The following is a 23,748-nucleotide window of genomic DNA, read 5'->3' as shown; positions in this document are numbered from 1 at the left end:
ACAGAAGATTACTTAGTTATTCAGTTGAGGATGCAAAGATGAAATGGATGGTACCGATCAGAGTGTTTTGAAAAGGTTGACAGACAGAACGCAGGATTATAAAGCCATTGTTAAGGCATAGGTGCCAAAGTTTGAGTTACGAAATGATAAGGTAGTAATTTTCAGTGCTTTGTGGCTGAGCGACAGGAGCAATCCAGTTATTTGGCAAAAGGATTGTCAGTAGCGATGCTCATAAATAGTCTTATTTTTCTTTTCCCTCTCCACCCTTTCTTTCTAGGGCTGGTTTGCTGGTAGAAATCTTGCCGTCTCCCAGGTGACCACCAAATATGTTCTGTGGGTGGATGACGACTTTATTTTCACACCCCGCACCAAAGTGGAAAAGCTGGTAGATGTACTTGAAAAAACGTCCCTGGATTTGGTGAGTTCTGCCCCGTGGTTGCTTTTGCTGGCTCTGGATCATTTATTTCACCATGCTGGGTGGGGGATTCTAGGAGTTAAAAGTCCCACACATCATCAGGTTGCTGAGAAACAATGGTCTACAGTGGTTATAGGTGGTTTTCTGGAATGAGGGGGATGCTTTGAGGAGCAGGTGTGAGGTTTTCAGCAGATGTGGTAGATCTCACAGTTGGTACAGAAATGTGGAGGCAGGCTTAGTCCAATGGCTGTGATTTGAACATCTCTGTATCTCATAATGTGGAGTCAATCAATTTTGACTACAATTGATAAAGAGACTAAAAAGAGAGACTCATTCCCTTCTAAATTTGCAAAAGTCTATCACACAATGGTTGCTTTTGGATGCAGTGTTATTTAAATCTCCAGTTCTTGATTCTGGCTTAATTTCTTCCAAGATATTTATTGATTTAAATAAATCAAGATTTCACTAAATCTGTTATAGCCATCTACTTAGCAGACTCTAGGCGGCTTACAAAATCTAAGTTGAAATAACAAAAAACGTAACGCGGTATGAAGACCTCAACCCTGTCCTGTTCGTCTCTTGGTTTTGGTTTTAGCATAGTTTTAAAATCATAATCTGTGTAGTTTTCACGTTTCAATTATTATTATTTTTGCTTATTTTATAACTTGTAAGCCACCCAGAGTCACCTTACAAGGGACCTGGGGTGGCATAAAAATGTAATAAATAGACAAAGCAAAACAAAAATGGGCATTAAAACAAAATTACAAGGATAAGAGTAATGAAATAACCTCCCCTGAGAAATCATTTTTTTCTGCAGACAGAATCCCCTTCACATACACATACAAGTCCACACCATCCATCCTCAATAGTGTTGTTTGTTTTCCGCAGGTGGGTGGAGCAGTACGGGAGATCACGGGCTACATCACCACCTACCGCCAACAGATCAGCGTGCAGCCTGGTGATGAGATTGGAGATTGCCTGCGAATCCGTCAGGGTTATCACCACGTCATTGAAGGTTTCCCTGATTGTGTAGTCACTGATGGCGTGATCAACTTCTTCTTGGCACGTACAGAGAAAGTGCTGCAAGTCGGCTTTGACCCTCGCCTTGACCGTGTTGGCCACCTTGGTGAGTAATTCTGCCAGCATGAGTGATCCTCAGCTTGGGACCCATATCTAGAATTGTTGTTGTTGTTAGTTGCGAAGTCATGTCCAATCCATCGTGACCCCATGGACTACATTCCTCCAGGCCTTCCTGAACGAAAATGGTACTCTTTTTCACCATGTTTATTTTTTCAGACTAAAAGAAAGTTAGACTGACTCTGCCCTGTTAGTTTTGCTGTTCCTTATGCTTTTCATGATTCCACCTTTATTACAACAGGCAGATCATAAGCTGCTTAGAATGTTCTGACTGGAGCAGCACCAAAACCTGATAATAAATAAATATGTAGATAACCCAAACTCAAGCAATTAATAGTTAGTGATGAATAACAACAATAGCAAGGACACTCCAGAAGCCGCTTAGCTCCTGGAAAGACTGTTCTACCAACAGCAGATCAGGGCACCACAATCTTCCTCTAGTGCAGTGTTTAGACTGGCTTCTAGAAAGCAAGAATTACTCTCATCCTAAACACAATATCCCTTACCTTACACAATTTGCTAATAAGTGCCTACAAATGGGTGCCTGACATGGCAATGGGTAAAAACAGGCCTCTCTGGGCACTTTTCTGATTTCAATAAAGGAGAATATTTGTAGCTCAGGGTTGAAATGAGGGGTCCTTGGTGCTCTCTGAGCTTGGCTGTTTTTTTTTTTTTGGCAGATGTTTTACTACCAAACTGTTGTTGTTAGTTGCGAAGTCGTATCTGACCCATTGCAACCTCATGGACAACGTTCCTCCAGGCCTTCCTGTCCTCTACCATCTTCTGGAGTCCCTTTAAGCTCACGCCTACTGCTTCAGTGACTCCATCCAGCCACCTTATTCTCTGTCGTCCCCTTCTTCTTTTGCCCTCAACCTTTCCCAGCATTAGGCTCTTCTCCAGTGAGTCCTTCCTTCTCATTAGGTGGCCAAAGTATTTGAGTTTCAACTTCAGGTTCTTGCCTTCTAAAGAGCAGTCAGGGTTGATCTCCTCTAGGACTGACCGGTTTGAATGCCTTGCAGTCCAAGGGACTCGCAGGAATCTTCTCCAGCACCATAGTTCAAAGGCCTCAATTCTTTGGCGCTCAGCCTTTCTTATGGTCCAACTTTCACAGCCATATGTATATTGCAACTGGGAAGACCATAGCCTTGACTATACGCACTTTTGTTGACAGGGTGATGTCTCTGCTTTTTAGTGTGCTATCAAGATTTGCCATGGCTTTCCTACCCAGGAGCAAGTGTCTTTTAATTTCTTGGCTGCAGTCCCCAACTGCGGTGATCTTGGAGCCCAGGAAAATAAAATCTGTCACTACCTCCATTTCTTCCCCATCTATTTGCCAGGAATTGAGAGGGCCGGATGCCATGATCTTGGTTTTCTTAATGTTTACTTTCAACCCAACTTTTGCACTCTCCTTCTTCACCCTTCTTTAGTTCCTCTTCACTTTCTGCCATTAGAGTGGTATCATCTGCATATCTTAGGTTGTTGATATTTCTCCCGGCAATCTTAATTCCACTTTTGATTCATCTAGCCCTATCTTTCTCATGATGTGCTCTGCATATAAGTTAAATAGGCAGGGCGACAGTATACAGCCTTGCTGGACTCCTTTCCCAATTTTGAACCAATCAGTGGTTCCGTGCCCAGTTCTCACTGTTGCTTCTTGACCCTCATATAGGTTTCTCAAGAGACAAATAAGATGGTTTGGTACTCTCATCTCTTTAAGAACTTGCCACATTTTGTTGTGATCCACACAATCAAATGCTTTAGCATAGTCAATGAAGCAGAAGTAGATGTTTTTCTGGAACTCCCTAGCTTTCTCCATGATCCAGCGTATGTTGGCAATTTGATCTCTAGTTCCTCTGCCTCTTCGAAATTCTGCCTGTACTTCTGGTAGTTCTCTATCCACATATTGCTGGAGTCTAGCTTGTAGGATTTTAAGCATAACTTTGTTGTTGTTAGTTGCGAAGTCGTGTCCGACCCATCGCGACCCTATGGACAATGTTCCTCCAGGCTTTCCTGTCCTCTGCCATCTTCTGGAGTCCATTTAAGCTCATGCCTACTGCTTCAGTGACTCCATCCAGCCACCTCATTCTCTGTCGTCCCTTTCTTCTATTGCCCTCAATCTTTCCCAGCATTAGGCTCTTCTCCAGTGAGTCCTTCCTCCTCATTAGGTGGCCAAAGTATTTGAGTTTTAGCTTCAGGATCTGGCCTTCTAAAGAGCAGTCAGGGTTGATCTCCTCTAGGACTGACCGGTTTGATCGCCTTGCAGTCCAAGGGACTCGCAGGAGTCTTCTCCAGCACCAGAGTTCAAAGGCCTCAATTCTTTTGCACTCAGCCTTTCTTATGGTCCAACTTTCACTGCCATACATTGCAACTGGGAAGACCATAGCCTTGACTATACGCACTTTTGTTGACAGGGTGATGTCTCTGCTTTTTAGTGTGCTGTCTAGATTTGCCATGGCTTTCCTCCCAAGGAGCAAGCGTCTTTTAATTTCTTGGCTACAGTCCCCATCTGCAGTGATCTTGGAGCCCAGGAAAATAAAATCTGTCACTACCTCCATTTCTTCCCCATCTATTTGCCAGGAATTGAGAGGGCCGGATGCCATGATCTTGGTTTCCTTAATGTTTAGTTTCAACCCAACTTTTGCACTCTCCTTCTTCACTCGCAACAAGCGACTCTTCAGTTCCTCTTCACTTTCTGCCATTAGCATAACTTTACTAGAATGTGAAATGAGTGCAATGGGGCAATAGTTTGAACATTTTTTTATTATAAGTTTTTTTATTGATTTTCCAATATTACAATAGTATCTTTGAAAAGCAACGTAGTGCTTACAGTAGTTCCATTTCATACAGATACATATTATTACAAATCTCCAGTTTGTTGTAACCAGTATTTCCTCTCTGTTTTCCTTTAATACATATTATCTCTTATCTAAATTAACATACTTCTTATTGTTATCCATCAGTTATTTAGTAGTTTTCTTACATTTGTCAATACTTTTATATATTTTATATTTTAACATTCCTTCTTTAAGACATCAAACACCTTATATATTTTTCCAGCTTTAATTTTGCATTGATACTAAAGTTAAATGTTTGAAGTTTCTCATTTTTATATTTCTGGGTGACCTCCCTTCCCTTTACAGAATTCTCTCCAATACCTAATAATATAAATACACTTCTTATCTATCTTATTTCCATATTAACAAGTTAGTAATACAATATAATATTCTTGTTTTCATTATAGTTTCCACATATTGAAAATTAGCCAAAATTTCTCCCATTTCAACATTTAATACATCCTTTCATATCACTACATCCAAGTATATTAATTACATTATATCATTCTTAAGATATATACATCTTAATCAATTTCATTTAAAGAGCTCAATATTTCAATTTAACTGTTGATATTTATACATCTGAGTTCTTTTTTTTAATTAGCCAATATTTTTATCTACTCATCAAAACAATCTCTCGTGATCCAAGTACAATCCTGTCTCTTCTAGTTTTTTCTGTTTCAGGCCTCTTAAATATGTCCACTCTTCTTCAATCTTATTCTTGCTTTTTTCCCTTGCCATGTCATTTTTTGTTTCCTTGCTTCAGGGTCATCAAATAATTCTTGTGTTATTGTATCGTATTGAAATGACTCTCCAATCTACATTTTTGAAGGGTTGACGGGTCTAATAAAAGCACCAAATCTTCTCATTATTTTCTCCTCTTGATATAATTGTCCTGCACTGTGTATTTTTTCTTCCAACTGTTTCTCAATTTGATCTTCAAGTGTCTGTGCTTGTTGAGTAGTTAAATCTTCTGTCAATGTATGTGATTGTTCAATTTCTTCTGTTATGTTCTGTCCCAATAGATTATTAGTTGTTGTCACAATTTGAGTTTGCTTAACCAAGATGCTTTCTAGTTTTTTTCCAAAAGCTCTTATTTCATCGCTGGCTATAGAAAGGAACTGATAAGTTTGGCAGGTTATTTTCATCATAGCATAGATTTGTTTTTGTATTTCTTCCATGGTGTAGTCTCACATCTGATGTTCAAGGTTAAAGGTATCAGCCAAGTCTTTTCTCTCTCTCTCTCTCTCTCTCTCTCTCTCTTTTAAGAGTGTCAGATTGCAATTTCAGGTTTGGCCACTGGGTGTCCCCCAAGTACTTAAAAAAATCTTTTCTTTTAGGGAAGTATCTGTTAATCTCTTTTCAATCGTTTCTTCTATTTTAAAAGAGCAAAGCCAAATTTTCAAATAAGAGTAGGAAGTAAGGAGTAGATAGTCAAAAGCTTTTAGTCCACAAGTTATAAAGTTCTAGTTGACGTCCAATTCGTTTTTTCAATTTTTTTTTAAAAAAACACCCCTGGAGGCTTGATCACTGCTATTTTGAAGGGAGAGTTGAACTCTCCCCTCCCTCTCCGCAGGGGGGAAGGTACTTAGCAGCTTATTTAGGTGAAAGGAAGAAGATTGGAGTATAAGAGAGGGATCTTACCCAGTCTCTTCCATGCTGCTTTAATGTTGCCTGGTGGTAAGTGTGACTTCGGCTGTCTGCAGCCTAGTAACTGGCCATGTTTTGTCCGCTGGTTTGAAGGGAACGGAGGCACTAATGGGAGGGTTGCAGCTCCCCCGCATTTCTGCAAAAGCCCATTCTTGCTGGTCACCTCTCCAGGGTGACTCTTCGGCCCTTTTAGGACCCCCCAGCAATGCGAAACTGGACGTGGAAGATGAGAGCCATCCTTTAGACATCCATAACAGCGGCGTTCGCAAACCGGAAGTCTAGTTTGAACATTCTTTGGCACTGCGTTTCTTTGGAATTGGAATGTAAACTGATCTTTTCCAATCCTGTGGCCAAATTTGCTGGCAAATTGAGTGTAGCACTTTTACTGCATCGTCTTTTAAGATTTTGAATAGCTCAGCTGGAATACTGTCACCTCTACTAGCTTTATTGTTGCTCAGCTTTCCTAAGGCCCATTTCACTTCACATTCTAGGATGTCTGGCTCGAGGTCAGTGACCACTTCATTGTGATTATCAGTGACGTTAAGCTCATTCTTGTATAGTTCTTCTGTGTAATTTTGCCACCTCTTCTTAATCTCTTCTGCCTCTGTTAGGTCCCTGCCATTTTGGTCCTTTATCATGCCCATTTTTGCATGAAACGTTCCTTTCATCTCTCCAATTTTCCTGAAAAGATCTCTGGTTCTCCCTATTCTATTGTTTTCTTCTATTTCTTTGCACTGTTCATTTAAGAAGGCATTCTTATCTCTTCTAGCTATTCTCTGGAATTCTGCATTCAATTGGGCGTATCTTTCTTTTTCTCCCTTGCCTTTCACTTCCCTCCTTTCCTCAGCTATTTGCAAAGCTTCCTCAGACAGCCATTTTGCCTTCTTGCACTTCTTCTTTGGGATGGTTTTAGTTGCTACCTCTTGCACAATGTTGTGAACCTCCGTCCATAGTTCTTCAGGCACTCTGTCTATCAGATCTAATTCCTTAAATCTATTTGTCACCTCTACTGTATATTCAACTGGGATATGATTTAGTTCATACCTGAGTGGCCTAGTGCTTTTCCTTACTTTCTTCAGTTTAAGCCTAAATTTTGCAACAAGAAGCTCATGATCTGAGCCACAGTCAGCTCCTGGTCTTTTTACTGACTGTATTATGCTTCTCCATCTTTGGCTGCAGAGCACATAGTCAATCTGATTTCTGTGTTGACTGTCTGGTGATGTCCATGTGTAGAGCCGTCTCTTGGGTTGTTGGAAAAGAGTGTTTGCTATGACCATCGTATTCTCTTGACAAAATTCTGTCAGCCTGTGCCCTGCTTCATTTTGTACTCCAAGGCCAAACTTGCCTGTTATTCCGGTTATCTTTTGGCTTCCTACTTTAGCATTCCAATCCCCCATGATGATAAGGACATCATTTTTGGGTGTTAGTTCTATAAGATGCTGTAGGGCTTCATAGAACCGGTCAATTTCATCCTGTTCAGCACTGGTAGTTGGGGCATAGACTTGAACTACTGTGATATTGAATGGTTTGCCTTGGATTCGAACTGAGATCATTCTGTCATTTTGAGGATTGTATCCCAGTATTGCTTTTCTTACTCTTTTATTGACTATGAAGGCTACTCCATTTCTTCTGAGGGATTCTTGCCTGCAGTAGTATACCTGATGGTCATCTGAATTAAATTCACCCATTCCTGTCCATTTTAGTTCGCTGATACCTAAGATGTTGATGTTCAGTCTTGTCATCTCTTGTTTGACCACGTCCAGCTTGCCTTGATTCATGGATCTTACATTCCAGGTTCCTATGGAGAAAAAAAATCTTTACAGCATCGGACTTTCCTTTCACCACCAGATACATCCACAGCTGAGCATCCTTTCGGCTTTGGCCCAGTCCCTTCATTCTTTCTGGCGCTACTAGTACTAGCCCTCTGCTCTTCCCCAGTAGCACATTGGACGCCTTCTGACCTGAGGGGCTCATCTTCCAGTGTCATATCTTTTTGCCTTGGTATTGTCCATGGGGTTTTCATGGCAAAGATACTGGAGTGGGTTGCCATTTCCTTCTCCCGTGGATCACGTTTTGTCAGAACTCTCTGCTATGACCTGTCTGTCTTGGGTGGCCCTGCACGGCATAGCTCATAGCTTCATTGAGTTACGCAAGCCCCTTTGCCATGACAAGGCAGTAATCCATGAAGAATAGAATATAAAATAGCCTTTGCTTCCTAAATAGGAGATAATAAGATATAAACCAAATAGGAGATAATAAGATATAAACCAAACCACACAAACAATCCAAAGGGTGAACTTGGGTTTCCTTTGATGTTGTGGTCCAGTTTTCTCAACCTCAGCAAATTTAAGATGTGTGGACTTCAACTCAGTGCTGACTGGAGAATTCTGGGAGCTCCACACAACTTAAAAGTTGCTGGGATTGAGAAATGTTGTAGTCTTAACAGAATGCTTGTGTCGGATTTGTGAGCGCCAATGGGATCTGCAGTAAGTTCTCCTTATTTATTTCATTCCAAATGTTATCGGCCTGTAGCAACTTCCATTCAAGTCAACAGGAAAGTTCAAAAAGCATGGCCAGAAGGATTGTCTGTCGAAGAGTCATAGACTGTGCTAATTTTTGTCCTTTGTTCTGGGTATTTCTAATTGCAGAGTTCTTCATTGATGGCCTGGGTATTCTGCATATTGGTTCCTGCTCCGATGTGATGGTAGACCATGCCTCTAAGATCAAGCTACCATGGCTAAAATCGGTAAAGGAGAAGCAATATGCCAAGTTCCGCTATCCCAACTCAACAGATGGCATGAAGAACTCCGTACTAAGATTTTTCTACTTCAAGAACCATTTCAAATGCATGACAGGCAATTAGTCTTTAGTGAGAGGGTGCTGAGCCCCAACCTTGACAACTGGCTAAGCCCTCAAGTGACTTGGGTCTCAGACAGCCTGCTCTGGCAGCTAGCTGGAGCTGCAGCTCTTGGCAAACAAGCTTGCCTGTCCACTAGCCAAATGCCCAGAACTCAGGGAGGCTTCAACACTCTCAGGCCTGAAGAGCAACTTGAGAAATGAGCTTTATGCTGCTTAAAAAACAAAAAGCCTGTGTTCTAACAGAATTAATTGGACAAGCCATCTTCCAGACCTTGTTGATGAAAGGAGGATGTTGTCTGCTTGTCATTTTGTCAGTCTGTTTCACCTATTTTGCATCTGAACTGAACCAGATTGCATGGGGAGTGATTCTGGAAGAGGCTGCCCCATGAAGCCTGGATGTTTTCCCCTCTCCTGGTTGAGAGCAGCCAACTGCCTCTGTTATATTGGACTCCCCTTCCAATTTTGGACTAGCGCATACCCAGGGGTAGGCAACCTCGGCTCTTTTATGACTCATGGACTTCAACTTCCAGAATTCCTGAGCCAGCTTGGCTGGCTCAGGAACTCTGGGAGTTGAAGTCCATGAGTCATAAAAGAGCTGAGGTTGCCTACCCCTGCACATACCTATAGGTCACGTCAAAAATCTCTGGCAATGTCCCAGCATCCTTTACCTCCAATTAATTTAAACTACAGAAGGAGACAGGATCGGAGGTGGATAAACCTGAATTCCGGGACTTTCTCCAACATCACAATTTTTGTGCCAAGGTTTTGAAGTTGGGCCTCTCTGTCCCTAGCTCCCTCCAACCTCAAATTGACAACGTTCTGGGATATTTTGAAGTGCCAAAGACTAATGATGGAAAGCCACCACCAGAGGGAAGCCTTGAGGTGTGCATTGCAGCAAAGCAGCCTTGAAAGGCCACAGAATTATCGGGTGCATTCCAGATTCGAGGCATTCCCAGGCTTACAGCAAAAATGGCCTGATATGTATGGACATTAGACGGTGGACCAGCTTATTTTCTATGGTGATTTTTTTTTACATTGAAGTAGACTGTCCATGACAGATTGCCATTTTTCTTATTATTATTATTATTTTAGACAGAATCCATTTCCAAAGCTTCTTTTCATTCCTTAAATTTGTCCATGGCTTTTTAGTTCCAACCATGGAACCTTCTGCACCACTGTTTTTCCTAAAACTATTATTTATTAGGGAGGTTTTAGAAAAGCAACACAAATCAAGGTTGGGAAAAGATTCTGCACAATAGTTCCATAGCATGGCGTTGGCTCATATCATACGTAACCCAAGAGGCTGCAACCACTCAGGATCCATTCTTCCTTCTGCCTGTTTGTGTCTTTCTTCCTGGCAGCTGGGCTGCCAATTTCACTGAGATAAAAGTAGCCAAGTACCAGCCCAACAGGTTAGGATACGTGTGTATTTTTAGCATAGGGAGTGACAAAAACCAGAGAGGTAGGGTAGATTTCAAAATCTCTGTAGCACGAGTGTTATAGGAATTCATACAGACTGATTCGCAAAGTTGTTCCTTGCTGCAAAAGGACAAACTCTTCTTTCCTCCGAGTTGCTAGATGAACATTTTTAAAATAAAGGACTGTGTAGGACAGGGGTAGGCAACCTCGGCTCTTTTATGACTCATGGACTTCTGGGAGTTGAAGTCCATGAGTCATAAAAGAGCCAAGGTTGCCTACCCCTGGTGTAGGATATGCTTATTGGACATAAGATATGGATTGGGTATGGCCTGGAAACCATAGGTACGGCAGCAGTCGCATTATTGCTTATATGGGAATAAGCTGCACTAATCACAATAAGACTTGTAAGTACTATTTTATTTGGAATTAAATCCTACTCACACCACCAGAACAATGCAGTAATAAATTAAGTACACATAAAAGCTTTTTAAAAAATGGCACTGCATTTTGACACTCCCTCCCCCGCCCCGCCCCCGCCAGTAAGTAGGAAAGAAATTCCATGTGATAATGAAGTGGTTGCTCCCTTGCCTGAAATGCTAATTTTGATAAAAAAAAATCCAAAAGCTTGCTTTATTTACATATTTATTGTTCAAGGATGGTTGCATAATCAGCATGCAACTCTGAGCTGGTGCTGTCCAAAAAAAAACACCTTAATTAGCTACAGTACTTGATGCTGCTGAGGGCATAAAATGAGTCTATGGAGCTTCTCAGTCAATCCAGGTCATGGTTGTCCCAAAGGTGCTTTTTCAGGAGGCAACTGGACTTCCTTCTTTTTTTTCTCTGAAGACATTTCACTTCGCCTCCAAGAAGCTTCTTCAGCTCTGACTAGAACTAGATGGTGTAAAATGAGTCCTGTCCCAGTCAGGAGTAGGATGGAGCTCTCCAGTTGCAAACATCGATCAATAACCTAACCAAGGCGTGGTGTCTTGATTCTGAGCTTTCACAATAACCTGTGGGTTATCTGCAAATGCTGTGTACCCAGCCACTAAGGAGAAGCGCAGGCTGAGGAAGGTAGGATGGGGCCTAAGGCAGATTGTTTCAAGCTTATGTTGTTACATCAAATGGTGTGAGCATGCTCATTTCTCCAGGACAGAGGAAAATAATCTATTCGGCTCACTGCTCCCTCCACCTGAGGTCAAACTCTGGCAGAATGAACAAGAGCTAACAGCTGCATCTGCTCAGTTAAGAGTTGTTTTGTTGACTCCCTGCCTCCCATTTGGGCAATTTATGAATCAATTCATTAACCACTGAACCGCTCTAGTGAATCAAAGGCTGTGTTAATGCATCTATCCCCTTTGGTCCTACCGGTTCCAACAGCAATTCTGATCTGAGAGGATCTCTCTGGCAAAGAAAAGGGGGGGGAAAGGAGATGCCCCAGTATAAAAAAAGTACTTTGACGGAATTGGCTTCCTTTCTTTTCTGGCAATCAAGCTTTTCTGTAATTCCCACTGAGCGTTATTTCCTAGGTTGAAACTCTCTCCTTCCTTTTAGCCTCCATCATTCTGGGATGACTTTAATTTTTGTTTCCAGGAATGTAATAAAGATTTTTTTTAAAAAAATAAATAAATAAATACAATTTTGTTTGCTGCTGTGTTCTAAAATTTCCCGGTAAGGGTTGAAGAAGAAAGGAACCAAGAAAGGTGAGTGCACGTAGCAGCCCTGACACTGCACTTGTGGACTTCTTCAGACTATGCAGCCCATGGAAGTGGTAGCAGGAGGAAGAAGAACAGCTGAATCTAAGCGCCTGGCTCTTCTTGCCCGTCTGCTCTTTCCTTGACAATCCAACTTTCCCTTAGTAGGAGAAACGTCGTCTCGTAGGCAGCCTGTTGCCTTTCCCAAATCTCTGGGACCTCAGGTGGCTTTGTCTTGGTAGATCTTATTGTCTTTTACCTTTGACAGGAGGAAAAATTATACCCAGATGGTAGGATCCTTCTGTTCCACGTTTCCCTGAGCAAAAACCAAACAGAGTTATCCGTGAGGCACTATGCCGTATAAAAAAAGCTACTATATATCTTCTCAGCTGGTGTTACCTGTTAACCTCTGTGCCTCAAGCCCATGCAGAGAGGTGCAGAGATTCCCCCAGTGGATGGCAATCACTGCTAAGGGTAGCAAATGGATTCTGATGATGATCTGAACTTTCTACATCTGTAAATAATGATTGCAATACAGGGGTGTTTTTTTTCTTTCCCCAATCTGGTACCTGCTTTTTTTTTTAGCTAAACTACATCTTCCCTTAGTGCCAGCCAATGTGGCCATTGAGTGGGGTAAGGGCAAAACATCAGCTGCCTATTAAGTTGGACAAAGTTGCTTTAAGAGATCTGAATTCGAAAGTTCCCTGAAGGACAGTATTCTGGTAGTTTTTAGTTAGAAAGGAAATGGAAGGATAAAGTTCTTGCCTTACCTAAAAAGGAGCATTCACCTGGAACCTCCCCTTTAGGAAGGGTAATGTGACACCTAATTTCCTGGTTAATCCTCTGTTTCTGCACAGGCTTCTGTTCTCACCTGGATATTTAAAAAAAAAATCTCTAAAATCTTATTAGCCTTTGAAAATAACCAGTAAAGCCTGCATTGAAAAAGTAAAGACCTACTTCAAAATTAGCCTCTCAAGGAGCAAATATGGCTAGTTCACCAGAACTGTGGGGTGGGGGTGAAAATCGATACAAATAAAACTACTCCCATTAGATAAAAAGGTAAAGGTTCCCCCGCACGTGCGTCCTAGTCATTTCCAACTCTAGGGGCCGGTGCTCATCTCCGTTTCAAAGCCGAAGAGCCAGCGCTTGTCCGAGGACGTCTCCGTGGTCATGTGGCCGGCATGACTAGACGCCAAAGCGGAACGCTATTACCTTCCCACCGTAGTGGTCCCTATTTTTCTACTTGCATTTTTACGTGCTTTCGAACTGCTAGGTTGGCAGAAGCTGGGATGAGTAACAGGCGCTCACTCTGTTACGCGGCACTCGGGATTCGACCCGCCAAACTGCCAATCTGATCAACAAGCTCAGTGTCCTAACCCACTGAGCCACTGCGTCCCTTCCCATTAGATACAGACTCCAAATAATTTTCTACATTTGACTATAAGATTCAGGCTAAAATGCTTGTCTCTACAGATTTATATCCTGGGTGGGACATTAAATGACACTCATGTGCTGTTTGGGATCTGGGCTACAGGTGCCAAGCCATGCTCCCCTTCCTCCCCCATGCCCCATACAACAGCCTGAACATGTCTGTAGAAATTCTCAGTGATCCAGGTCATGTTTTTCTCACAGGTCCTTTTTTATAGAGGCAACTGGACTTTCTTGTTTTTCTTTGAAGACGTTTCGCTTTTCATCCCAGAAACTTTTTCAGTCTTCAAAGAAAAACAAGAAAATTCAGTTGCCTCTTGAAGAAGCACCTTTGAGACAACAGCCTGAACAGAAAACAAGGAGGAAAGAGGCCTGTTTTTTCTGCTCTCAAACCCTTACCGTGGTTTGCTGGAGGTAGGATACAGCATCATGAACGGTGACAAAAATCTGCTGAGGGGTTAGGTGATGCATGAGGCCACAAAAACTCAAGGTCTGTAGGACATTGGCTGGGTGGATAAGAAGAAAAGAGAAGGTACATAAGTCTCATGCCACCGTTGGGTCTGACTCACGTGTACACAGCAATGGTCCCTTCTTACTTCCACAACACAACAGAATCTGCACACTACTCTGAGCCATGAATCATGGGATCTTGAAAAAAATCTGGTAGTGTAATTACATGGATGAGTAAACTAGTCCTTCAGATCAAGAGCCTTGGTGCCTCCTTAAGTAACACCAGCTGCCTGCAATTAGTGCAGGTTCGAGTCCCACCAGGCTCAAGGTTGACTCAGCCTTCCATCCTTCCGAGGTAGGTAAAATGAGGACCCAGATTGTTGGGGGCAATTAAGCTGACTTTGTAATAATGCCGCTTGGGGGGGGGGGCGAAAGCCCTAATAAGCAGGCGTATACATAGAATGAAGGCTATTGCTAAGCACATTGATTTGTGCTTAGATTGTAAGCCGCCCTGAGTCTTCGGAGAAGGGCGGGATATAAATGGGATTAAAAAAAAAAGTACTTTGGCATTGCCCCTCTTTCCAAGGCCCAATCTCTCATAAGCCAGTTGGAAACAACTTGAGCTTATTGTTGTTCCAGTGTTCTATGCAGAAGAGCTGAGGGGGAGCAGTAAGAACTCTTTGTTGCATGCCAGCTATCAAGAACCCCTTCCCCTCCACGTGAAGTAATGGGGAAGCTGGCAGGAAATCAGAAGTTGCAATCACATGGACTCCTTCCTTAACAACAGCAACTAAGATGCTAGGATTGTGATCGCTATGTGATGTCACATGTCATGCATTGTGACTGCTGTGCTTAGCGGCAGCACATCCAGCCCCAAGTGCCATTTTAAGCCAAGATCTGCTTGTAGCGTGAACGTATGAGAGCAAATAACAAATGCAGCTTCACCACTTCCATATGTGCATTGTGATGTTTCTTGAGCATATAAAAGGGACAGAGCTTGCTTTGCAGTGGCACGTGGTCCTGCTTCTTTCACTTTTGACAGAAGCATCAGATTTCTGAGCCCTACTGAAGTAAAACTGATTGTTCAGGTGGTCTTACAATTTTTATTTTAAAAGGCCATAAGGAGAGGGAGGGAAGATTCAACATATGTAGACCACAGACCTAGTGATGGACATCTACCACATGACACCCTCCTCCAAAACAGTTGTCTATGGATCTCGGTTTGAATCACCCATAACAATCATAATGGCTATATATATATATATATATATATATATATATATATGTAAATTTTAAATTGCTAACAAAGAATTATATATATATATATATATATATATATATATATATATATATATATATATATATATATATATATATATATATATATATATATATATATATATATATATATATATATATATATATATATATATAATAAAATGATGATGCATTCAATCAAGCAACCATCAGCTCATCTCCTTGTCTTTGATGCCAAGTTAGGTGACTTGTTGGAAACACCCTGTGCCCTAGATTTCTGGGTCTGCATCAGATACGTTGACTCCATCACCCATTCTCCTTTGTATGTGAGAATCTATCCATGCAGTACTTCTTGGACTTCCCGTTGAGGGAATTGACGGTAGTCCACTTGATTTTGCTTTTAAGGAACAAGTGAAGTGGGCCAATCACACCAATTTTAAAAATGTATACTCTTTCCTGATGAAATAGACAACTTCTTAACATTTAGCGGTTGGGGGAAAAAGGAAAGTAAATTAGGGTAGCTTTTTCCTACATACTATCTTTGAATTAAAGATCCCATAATGGATTCCAACTAGAGACCATTGAAGTTCTAGTCTAAAGCCTCTGAAGGCCATTAGGCTGAGGAACAGTGAACTAAAATAATAGGAAGGTTGATAGCACTTCTTACTTCACTCACCATTACAGGCAGACAAATGTATCTGCATGCCGGCTTTTTGACATTCCACACAAACCTAAAAGGCAAGGAAACATTTGTAAAGAAGCTTACGTGAGGTTTTTCAGCCATTGCAGGTATACTGTAGCACCAATCTAATGGCCAAGATCCTGATGCACAATGATCTTTTATTAATTTTGGCACAAGGGGGTGACATTGTTTGTGTTCCACCCCATGGTCTATTATAAGGAGTCTGTTATACTAGGGGCAGCTGTTTTTTCCCCCAATTCAGTATAAAAAGACATGTCCCTAGTTCATTTGTTAATATCACATTTTAAAAACAACCCATTTTGGCCCTGGTGAATTATAATTCTTCTCAAAGGACAGTTATTTAAACTGTCCCAGTGCAATGTAGATGAGTGAGGAAATGCTGTCTGGAGTGAGAAGCTAATGGTATCTTTAAAAACAAACAAACAAACAAGACCATTTCACTGTAATGTAATAATGTGGAAAATCATGCTCTAATTCTGCACGTTTGTGGGCTCAATGTGTTTGCAGACAAAACCCTGACTATTGACCATATCTTTACCTCATCTGATTTTCTACATCGGGGTTGCCCAACCCCCAGTCCATGGACCAGTACCAGGCTGCAGCATGTCAGCAAACGGTCCGCACAAAGAAGGAAAGCCCCAACCGCAGGAGGCAGGCAGCACACAAAACCACACCCCCTCTGGTCTGTAGAAAAACCTCTCTCCACTTAACTGGTTCCCTGGTTCCCAAAAGGTTGGGGACCTCTGTTCTACATCACTCAATTCAACTAGTGAGATGCTGGTGCAGTGCAAAGCCAAGGGCCAGCCTGCAATATTACTCTCAATTTCAAAAAGGTCTCTGTTTCTTAGAAGATGAAAATGATGGGCAGATGCAGTTCAGAGCTGTTAGGGAAATCTGCCCACTTGCACACAAAAAAGACAAAAAGGAAATGGGTGTACAAGGGAGCCTTCTGCAGGAGAATTGCTTTAAGGTCTGGGCCAAGAGGCATCCCAGGATATTGGCTTTGTAACTGGTTATAATCCCTATGGCTGCCATTTGGAGAATGGGAGAGGCCTGCCCCCACCCCCTAACAGTCATTGTCTAGGAGTACTGACAGCATGTTCTCAAAACTTCTGTCCACTTATAATTACAACTCCAGATGTGTCCATCAGCCAAATGTCGAAGGGCTCCCAATGTAACAGAACTTCTGTTGATTTTAAAGTCAGCTGCAAGTCTTCTATACTTGCAGCTGAACTCAAACCAAAGACCTTGGGGCAAATATGGAATTTGGTTGTTGAGCAGTGAACCAGAACTACCAACACCGGGGAGTTCCATGTTTCTATTCAAGAGGTTCCTCTGATTTGACTGGACTTCTGGCCAAAGGAATTTGTCTCTTCTCTAGCAGTCTCTAGCTCTAGAGAACTGATGAATGGAATGGAATGGAATGGAATGGAATGGAACGGAACGCATTTGGGGAGGGCCAGAAAAAGAAAGGGCAGCCATGTCCACTTTTGATCAGAGCTCATCCGTCCCTTTTACTCAGCCTTTGACAGAATGCCCTAGGTCAGAGGCCCCCAACTTTTGGGGCACCAGGGACCAGTTCGGTTGAGAAGGTTTTTTCTGCGGACTGGAGAGGGTGTGGTTTTGTGTGCTTTTTGGCGAAGGTTGTTGAGAGTGTGGTGGCGCATCAGCTTCCTCTGTTCCTGGATGAAGCTGATTATCTGGAACAGTACCAATCGGGTTTCAGGCCCGGGCACAGCACGGAGGCGGCATTGGTCGCGCTGGTGAATGATCTCTGGTGGGCTCAGGACAGGGGTTGTTCCTCTGTCCTAGTCCTATTAGATCTCTCAGCGGCTTTTGATACCATCGACCATGGTATCCTACTGCGGCGTCTCAGGGGGTTGGGAGTGGGAGGCACTGTTTTGCAGAGATTCTCCTATCTCCTGGGCCGCTCGCAGTCGGTGTTGACGGGAGGGCAGAGGTCCGCCCCGAGGCCTCTCGTTTGTGGAGTTCCTCAGGGGTCGGTTCTCTCTCCCCTCCTGTTCAACATCTATATGAAGCCGCTGGGCGAGATCATTTGTGGTTTCGGGGTTGGGTATCATCAGTATGCTGATGATACCCAACTTTTCTTCTTCACCCCGAACCAACCCAGTGATGCCCTCGCCGTGATGTCCCATTGCCTGGAGGCGGTCCGGGTCTGGATGGTGAGAAACAGGCTTCGTCTCAATCCTGCCAAGACTGAGTGGCTGTGCATACCGGCATCTCGGGTTACCCAGACTATTCCATCTTTAACGATGGGGGGTGAGGTGTTACCCCCCGTTGATAGGGCTCGCAACTTGGGCATCCTCCTCAATTCACGGCTCAATTTTGAAGATCACATAGGAGCCGGGACCAGGGGGGCTTTTGCCCAGGTTTGCCTGGTGCACCAGTTGCGACCCTATCTGGACCGAGATGCCCTACGCACAGTCACTCATGCGCTCGTGACCTCCTGTTTAGACTACTGCAACACTCTCTACATGGGGCTGCCCTTGAGGACCACTCGGAGGCTTCAACTGGTGCAGAATGCGGCTGCGCAAGTTGTGATGGGGGCTTCCTGATACTCCCATGTAACACCTCTACTCCGCGAGCTGCATTGCTTCTGATTGCCCTTCGGGTGAGATTCAAGGTGCTGGTGATGACCTAGAAAGCCCTAAATGGCTTGGGTCCGGGTTATCTGGGGGAACACCTGCTGCCGGCATCAAGCTCCCTTCGTCCCGTGCGCTCCCACAGGGAGGGCCTTCTCAGGATACTGCCGGTTAGGGAATGCCGGCGGGTTATTCCCAGGGGAAGAGCGTTCTCTGTGGGCGCGCCGGCCCTATGGAACCAGCTCCCCATGGAACTTAGGACTGCCCCCGACCTTCGCTCATTCCGCAGGGACCTGAAAACTTGGCTCTTTGAGCTGTCTGGCCCAGGCTGAGCAGTTTTAATTTTTATTAGTCTTTAGTTTTAAATTTCGGGGACTTTATTTAATTAATTGTTTTAATCTGATTTTAATTTTTGTATGTTTGTTTTAATCTTCCCTGTACACCGCCCTGAGTCCTCCGGGAATAGGGCGGTATATAAATTTAATAAAATAAATAAAATAAATAAATAAATACGGGGAAAAACACTCCAAGGTACTTGAATTTATTGACCCGTTCTAATTTAGATTGTGGCCTTCTACCTTCCAAAAGTATTAAATAGCTCTTTTAGGAAAAACTAGGATGTTCAATTTTTTGAAATTGAGAATCAGATTATTTTGTCTACAGTATTTTAATGTTGCTGAAATAGCTCTCTTGAGTCCAATAGGGGTTTGTGAAATAATAGTGGCATCATCAGCATATAGAAGTATTGGTATTTTCCATTGTGCTAAGTTGGGAGGAGGGAAGTCTGGGTTATGCAAAATATCAATCAAGGAATTAATATAAAGATTGAAAAGGGAAGGGGCCAAGATATATCTGTGCTTTTAATTTTTGGAGATCAGCAAGTACTGTTCTGAGTGTGGTAGATCCCTTGGGCTCCAGTTAAGGAAAGTTTATCTGGAGAGATATTTTGAGTTTTAACCTTGATTTAATCTCAACATTCACTGATTTTGATGCTTGTACTTCTCCAGCCTTACTATTTTTCAATCCTTATTCCCCACTACACAGACACAAACACAAATATTTGACTTTTGATACCTGGATAAGGAGCCGTGCACCAGATGAATCCACAAAGGATATTCCACTGCAGTCAAAAATCACAGCCTGTACATCTAAGCCTGTATAAGCAGATAAGACAGAACCCATATCAACCACACTCAACCACTGCAGCTCCACAGATTCAGCCTAACAGCTGCCATAGGCTACCCTGCACTCGTCCAGGAGCACTTTGTTCTCTAGATGGTTTTGCACCAGCAAAGACTAAAATGAAATTCTGGAGCCACGCATACATTTCTTCTGTAAAACAGCCAGCATAGAAGAGAATTAGCCTAACAAACCATGTCTAATAACTGCATACAAGCACAAAGAGAGTTCAGCCTAGTATTCCCACATGGGGTGGACTTCAATTGGCATAACCCCCAGCTGGATGGGGATTGAAATTCAACAACTCTGGAAGCACAAAATTAGGGATTTTCCCCCATGGGGTTTAGCATGTATATTTACACAAGAAAATTGCCTAAGAACAAAATGGAATTAACCTTTGATTACCTGAGCTAAGCTTCTTTTCCAAGACACAAACAGTGCTGTCCTAAAGAAAAAGGGGAAAACCCAACAATTAATTTCTATTTACAAACTGAAAGAATTGACCTAGGCCATTTTACATCTAATGGGCCAAGAGTCTTCAAACTTGTCCCTTTTATGACTTGTGGACTTCAACTCCCAGAATTCTTCGGCCAGCATGCCTGGCCGAGGAATTCTGGGAGTTGAAGTCCACAAATCATAAAAGGGACAAGTTTGAAGACCCCTGTAATAGGGGGTCAGAGGCAGTTATTCATACGATGTGACTGTTTTCCACCAAGGATCTTTTGAACATTGTTGGGTGGGAATCTAGTTATCATAGAAAACCACCCCTCATATTCAGTTTAACTAGAGCAGCTGCTTTGACTTACCCCGCAGGGTGAAAGATAGCAACATCTTGACTTATGCCCCACTTAGATCTCCACATATATAAGAGCTACTGTACAGAATTCACTCTCTTATAATTGAGTAAATGTGCCCATAATTCTGTAATCAAAACCCATTCTTTTTTACATATGTCATAATGCATGTAGAAAAAGTGGGGGTTCGATCAAAGAGATATGGCCACCATTTTGATTTTTTTGACCATCTGAAAATACCCCTGACTCTGGCTGTTCCTCTGGGCTGAATGGCAGAACTGCCCATGGTGTACAACCAGTTCTGAGCACCAGAATCAGTCTAGTTGTCTCAGATGAGATAGAAGACATTGTAATATATGTTTGCTTTTTAATAATAATTATAATCCAATACAGTCTTGACAAAAGAAGAAGCTTAGCATCAGCTTTAAAATGATATCAATAAAAGTCATTAATAAATATCATGGACCTCTAAAATCTAATCTAATCTAAACCTAATCTAATCTAATCTCTCTGAATGCAGATGGAATAAAAGCACTTTAGCTTAACATCATCAAGCTTGAAGTCATCCAAAACTCCAGGATCAGGTATTCAGTTAAAAAAAGAGATCTTAAAATAGTATCTCTTCCTTTAGCTAACTTTTACTTTCGTGAACACTTCACCACCTGGCTGGAGTAACATTTGGATGAACTTGATTTGTTTTAAACTGAACTCACAATACTTGGTCTCCCCACCATTACTCCAATCTTTTACCAGGAGTCTTACCACTGTAGTGATGTCCATTTTTATCCTGCTGTTAAACGGTGGATCCTCAGACTGTTCGCAGTCTTGTTGCAGCCCCACAAGTTTGCTGACAATATCTCTAAAAAAACTCCGGTTCCCATAATAGATGGGGGCCTGGTAACTTAAGATCTTCACACCTGGGATCTCAAAGCACTAAGAAGAAGAAACAGAACAAATGGAATGGAAGCATATAATCATAGAATTTATGAATGCATGTTCACTGGGTTTGGGAAAGGGTTATGGCAGACTTCCCCAGTCTTACACCTACGAAATAATTTAGGCTACAAATCCCAACATCCATAGACAACTGTGAGCAGGGAGCTACCCACAGGAACAAATGAAGAGAAATTTGAGGATACAACCCAACATTTCTAAAGGGTACAAATTGTAGGGAATTAATAATTGCCATGTTGTGCAAATTAATTAATGCAAATTAATCTTGGCTGGGCATGTCATGCGAGGAAATTCATTGGAGAAAGCAAGTATATTGGGAAGAGTTAGCGGTAAAAGGAAACCAGGCCACCGATGAAAATGATAGCTGGATGCCATCAAAGCTGACACCAGTCAGAGCATAGAAAAACTCAAAGAAGCAGTGCAAGATCAGAAGATGTGGAGAGACCTGGCCCACACAATCACCAAGAATTGGACGTGATTAAATGGATAACATCATCATCATCAATCTTTGCTATGCTCCTATTACAGACTAGATTTCAGAGTCTCCACTCTAGCACAAGCATCCTTCTTCCTTAAAAATTATGTTCTTGTTAAGTTCTATGCAATAAAATTATATTTCTGGAAGATCTCTGAACTTCTAGAATTGGAACATTATAACAACCTGTTCTTATTCAAAGAGGTCCCCCCCTTCGTTAAGAATAAAACAACCTTATCTTGTTCCCAAAGCAAGATGATCCTATTATTAAGGCAGCCTCTACACATATCAGCACAGGAATTGGTCCTGTTCAGTTCAAAGAGCCAGGTAAGTAGGAACAATTATCACCACTTTTACCTTGCTATTGTACTTGACAGGCTTGTAGATTTCTGTATCAGCTGCTCTGCCCAGCACAGAGCATTCAGCCCTGTAAAACAAACAAACAAACAAATAAATGCAGAGTAAAATAGATAGATAACCTTTATTGTCATTTTTTTTTACTGTGGGCAAACTGGCACACATTAAAAATGAAATTCTGTTGCCTGCTCTCAAAAAAGGGTACATATAAACATGCTATATACAACATATGTATAGAATAGCCTTTGCCCAAGAAACATGCAGATAATATTTTGGTGGCCCTTGGGGACAAGGAAGAGATAGCATTTTAAAAGGATACAGTCTTAAAGGATACTCTGCATATTTACATGGATGTTTGGAAACCAAGGAGGACTTAGCCTAGGCCTATGGTTGACGACAAGAGGTGGGGCAGAAAATCCGCCTCAATTATTATGATCCCCTTTCAAGAATGATCTTTTTGGCACACTTAACAAGAGGATCTTGCATCCCAACAGCTGGGCTTTAATCCAGCATTCAGCATGAGAACGTAGCAAAGGAAGGACCACTACTATGAAGTTACCTCTGTGTGCGGCATACAACAGTCATCATGGAGAACACAACCCCCACTGCCAGGCCAAAGTCCACACTAAGCACAACCACGGAAAGCCACGTGACCATCCACACAGCCTGTAAGAGAATTGAAAAGACAGTAATAGAGCCACCTAATTCCGAAGCAGCACAGAAAGTTCCAAAGATTTCAATGGAGACCATCCCATTCCAGCCTATCACAGCTTTAAATTAGGAAGTGTCTTCACACCTCATAAGTTAAAAGAATAGCAAAATAACAAATGCAGTTTAATAACAACAGCAATAATAGATTCCAAATGCACATGCTGAGCACCTATATAACAGTTATAGGAGAAGGAACATCTACAGTATAAGGCTTCATTTTTAATAGCTAGGTGTCAGGAGATTCCCAGATGTTACTGCCACTTACGAAGTCCACGTGGCTGATCCTCCACAACTCAGGTAAGTCCCGGAACTGCAGAAACATCTGTCGAAGACTGGTGACGTTGATACAAGCTAGGACAGCCTGACATGAGAAAAAAAATCAGGAATCACATAAAGAGACCCTGTCTTTTCAAAACAGGTCAAGATTGACTAGTGGGATGGACCTGTCCTCTCCTGCTCAAATCTCATCTCTCCTCTTTTACCTCCAAAAAAAAAAATCTTCCTTCCCAATCCCATCCAGGGTCTTCTTGGTGCAGCAATTTCCTCCTACATTAATACGTTGCTACCACCAAGTACGAATTGTGGGTTTGGTCCTTCCTAGGACAAAAGTAAGAAATTTCCTTCCCTTTTTTATTTTCAGATTTATAGATATGTTGGCTGCAGTGGTTTTATGGTACTTATGAACCTAGACTTCAGTAAGCAGGAGTATAGAAAATTATTTTAAGGAACCAAAATATGATTACGGGAAAATAGAGAAGAAAAAATATCCATTTAACCACAAAACATGATAGCAGTGTTCCAATATCTCAGGGGCTACCACAAAGAAGAGGGA

The 23,748-nt window shown here is 42.1% G+C and overlaps 2 protein-coding genes and 1 long non-coding RNA gene across 4 annotated transcripts in view; 2 read left to right on the top strand and 1 right to left on the bottom strand.

Annotated features, from left to right (window-relative positions):
- LOC308664294 overlaps positions 1-11,739 on the top strand; it is a 359,871-nt gene extending 348,132 nt beyond the window's left edge. The window contains exon 2 of the long non-coding RNA XR_014025637.1: positions 10,764-11,739. This is a non-coding gene — a long non-coding RNA (uncharacterized lncRNA). The remainder of the gene's footprint in view (positions 1-10,763) is intronic.
- The window catches only part of B4GALNT1 (beta-1,4-N-acetyl-galactosaminyltransferase 1), a 108,510-nt gene extending 96,771 nt beyond the window's left edge, over positions 1-11,739 (top strand). For both annotated transcript variants that reach the window (XM_081321381.1, XM_081321380.1), the window contains 4 exons: positions 278-418; positions 1,304-1,541; positions 8,685-9,379; positions 9,523-11,739. In XM_081321381.1, the coding sequence (XP_081177507.1) occupies positions 278-418; positions 1,304-1,541; positions 8,685-8,899 (594 nt within the window). In that variant the 3' untranslated portion in view covers positions 8,900-9,379; positions 9,523-11,739. The remainder of the gene's footprint in view (positions 1-277; positions 419-1,303; positions 1,542-8,684; positions 9,380-9,522) is intronic.
- LOC308664286 (solute carrier family 26 member 10-like) overlaps positions 10,940-23,748 on the bottom strand; it is a gene marked incomplete at its 5' end in the record, with an annotated part of 33,285 nt that continues 20,476 nt past the window's right edge. Inside the window, 9 exons of the mRNA XM_081321379.1 lie at positions 10,940-12,321; positions 13,833-13,939; positions 15,817-15,871; positions 19,521-19,600; positions 20,031-20,070; positions 21,182-21,352; positions 22,206-22,275; positions 22,765-22,871; positions 23,182-23,277. Of these exons, the coding sequence (XP_081177505.1) occupies positions 12,283-12,321; positions 13,833-13,939; positions 15,817-15,871; positions 19,521-19,600; positions 20,031-20,070; positions 21,182-21,352; positions 22,206-22,275; positions 22,765-22,871; positions 23,182-23,277 (765 nt within the window). The 3' untranslated portion in view covers positions 10,940-12,282. The remainder of the gene's footprint in view (positions 12,322-13,832; positions 13,940-15,816; positions 15,872-19,520; positions 19,601-20,030; positions 20,071-21,181; positions 21,353-22,205; positions 22,276-22,764; positions 22,872-23,181; positions 23,278-23,748) is intronic.

Source organism: Vipera berus (assembly GCF_964194415.1).
Source record: "Vipera berus genome assembly, chromosome: 2".
In the NCBI taxonomy this organism is placed as follows: Eukaryota; Metazoa; Chordata; class Lepidosauria; order Squamata; family Viperidae; genus Vipera; species Vipera berus.
This window is presented reverse-complemented; position numbering and strand designations above follow the sequence as displayed.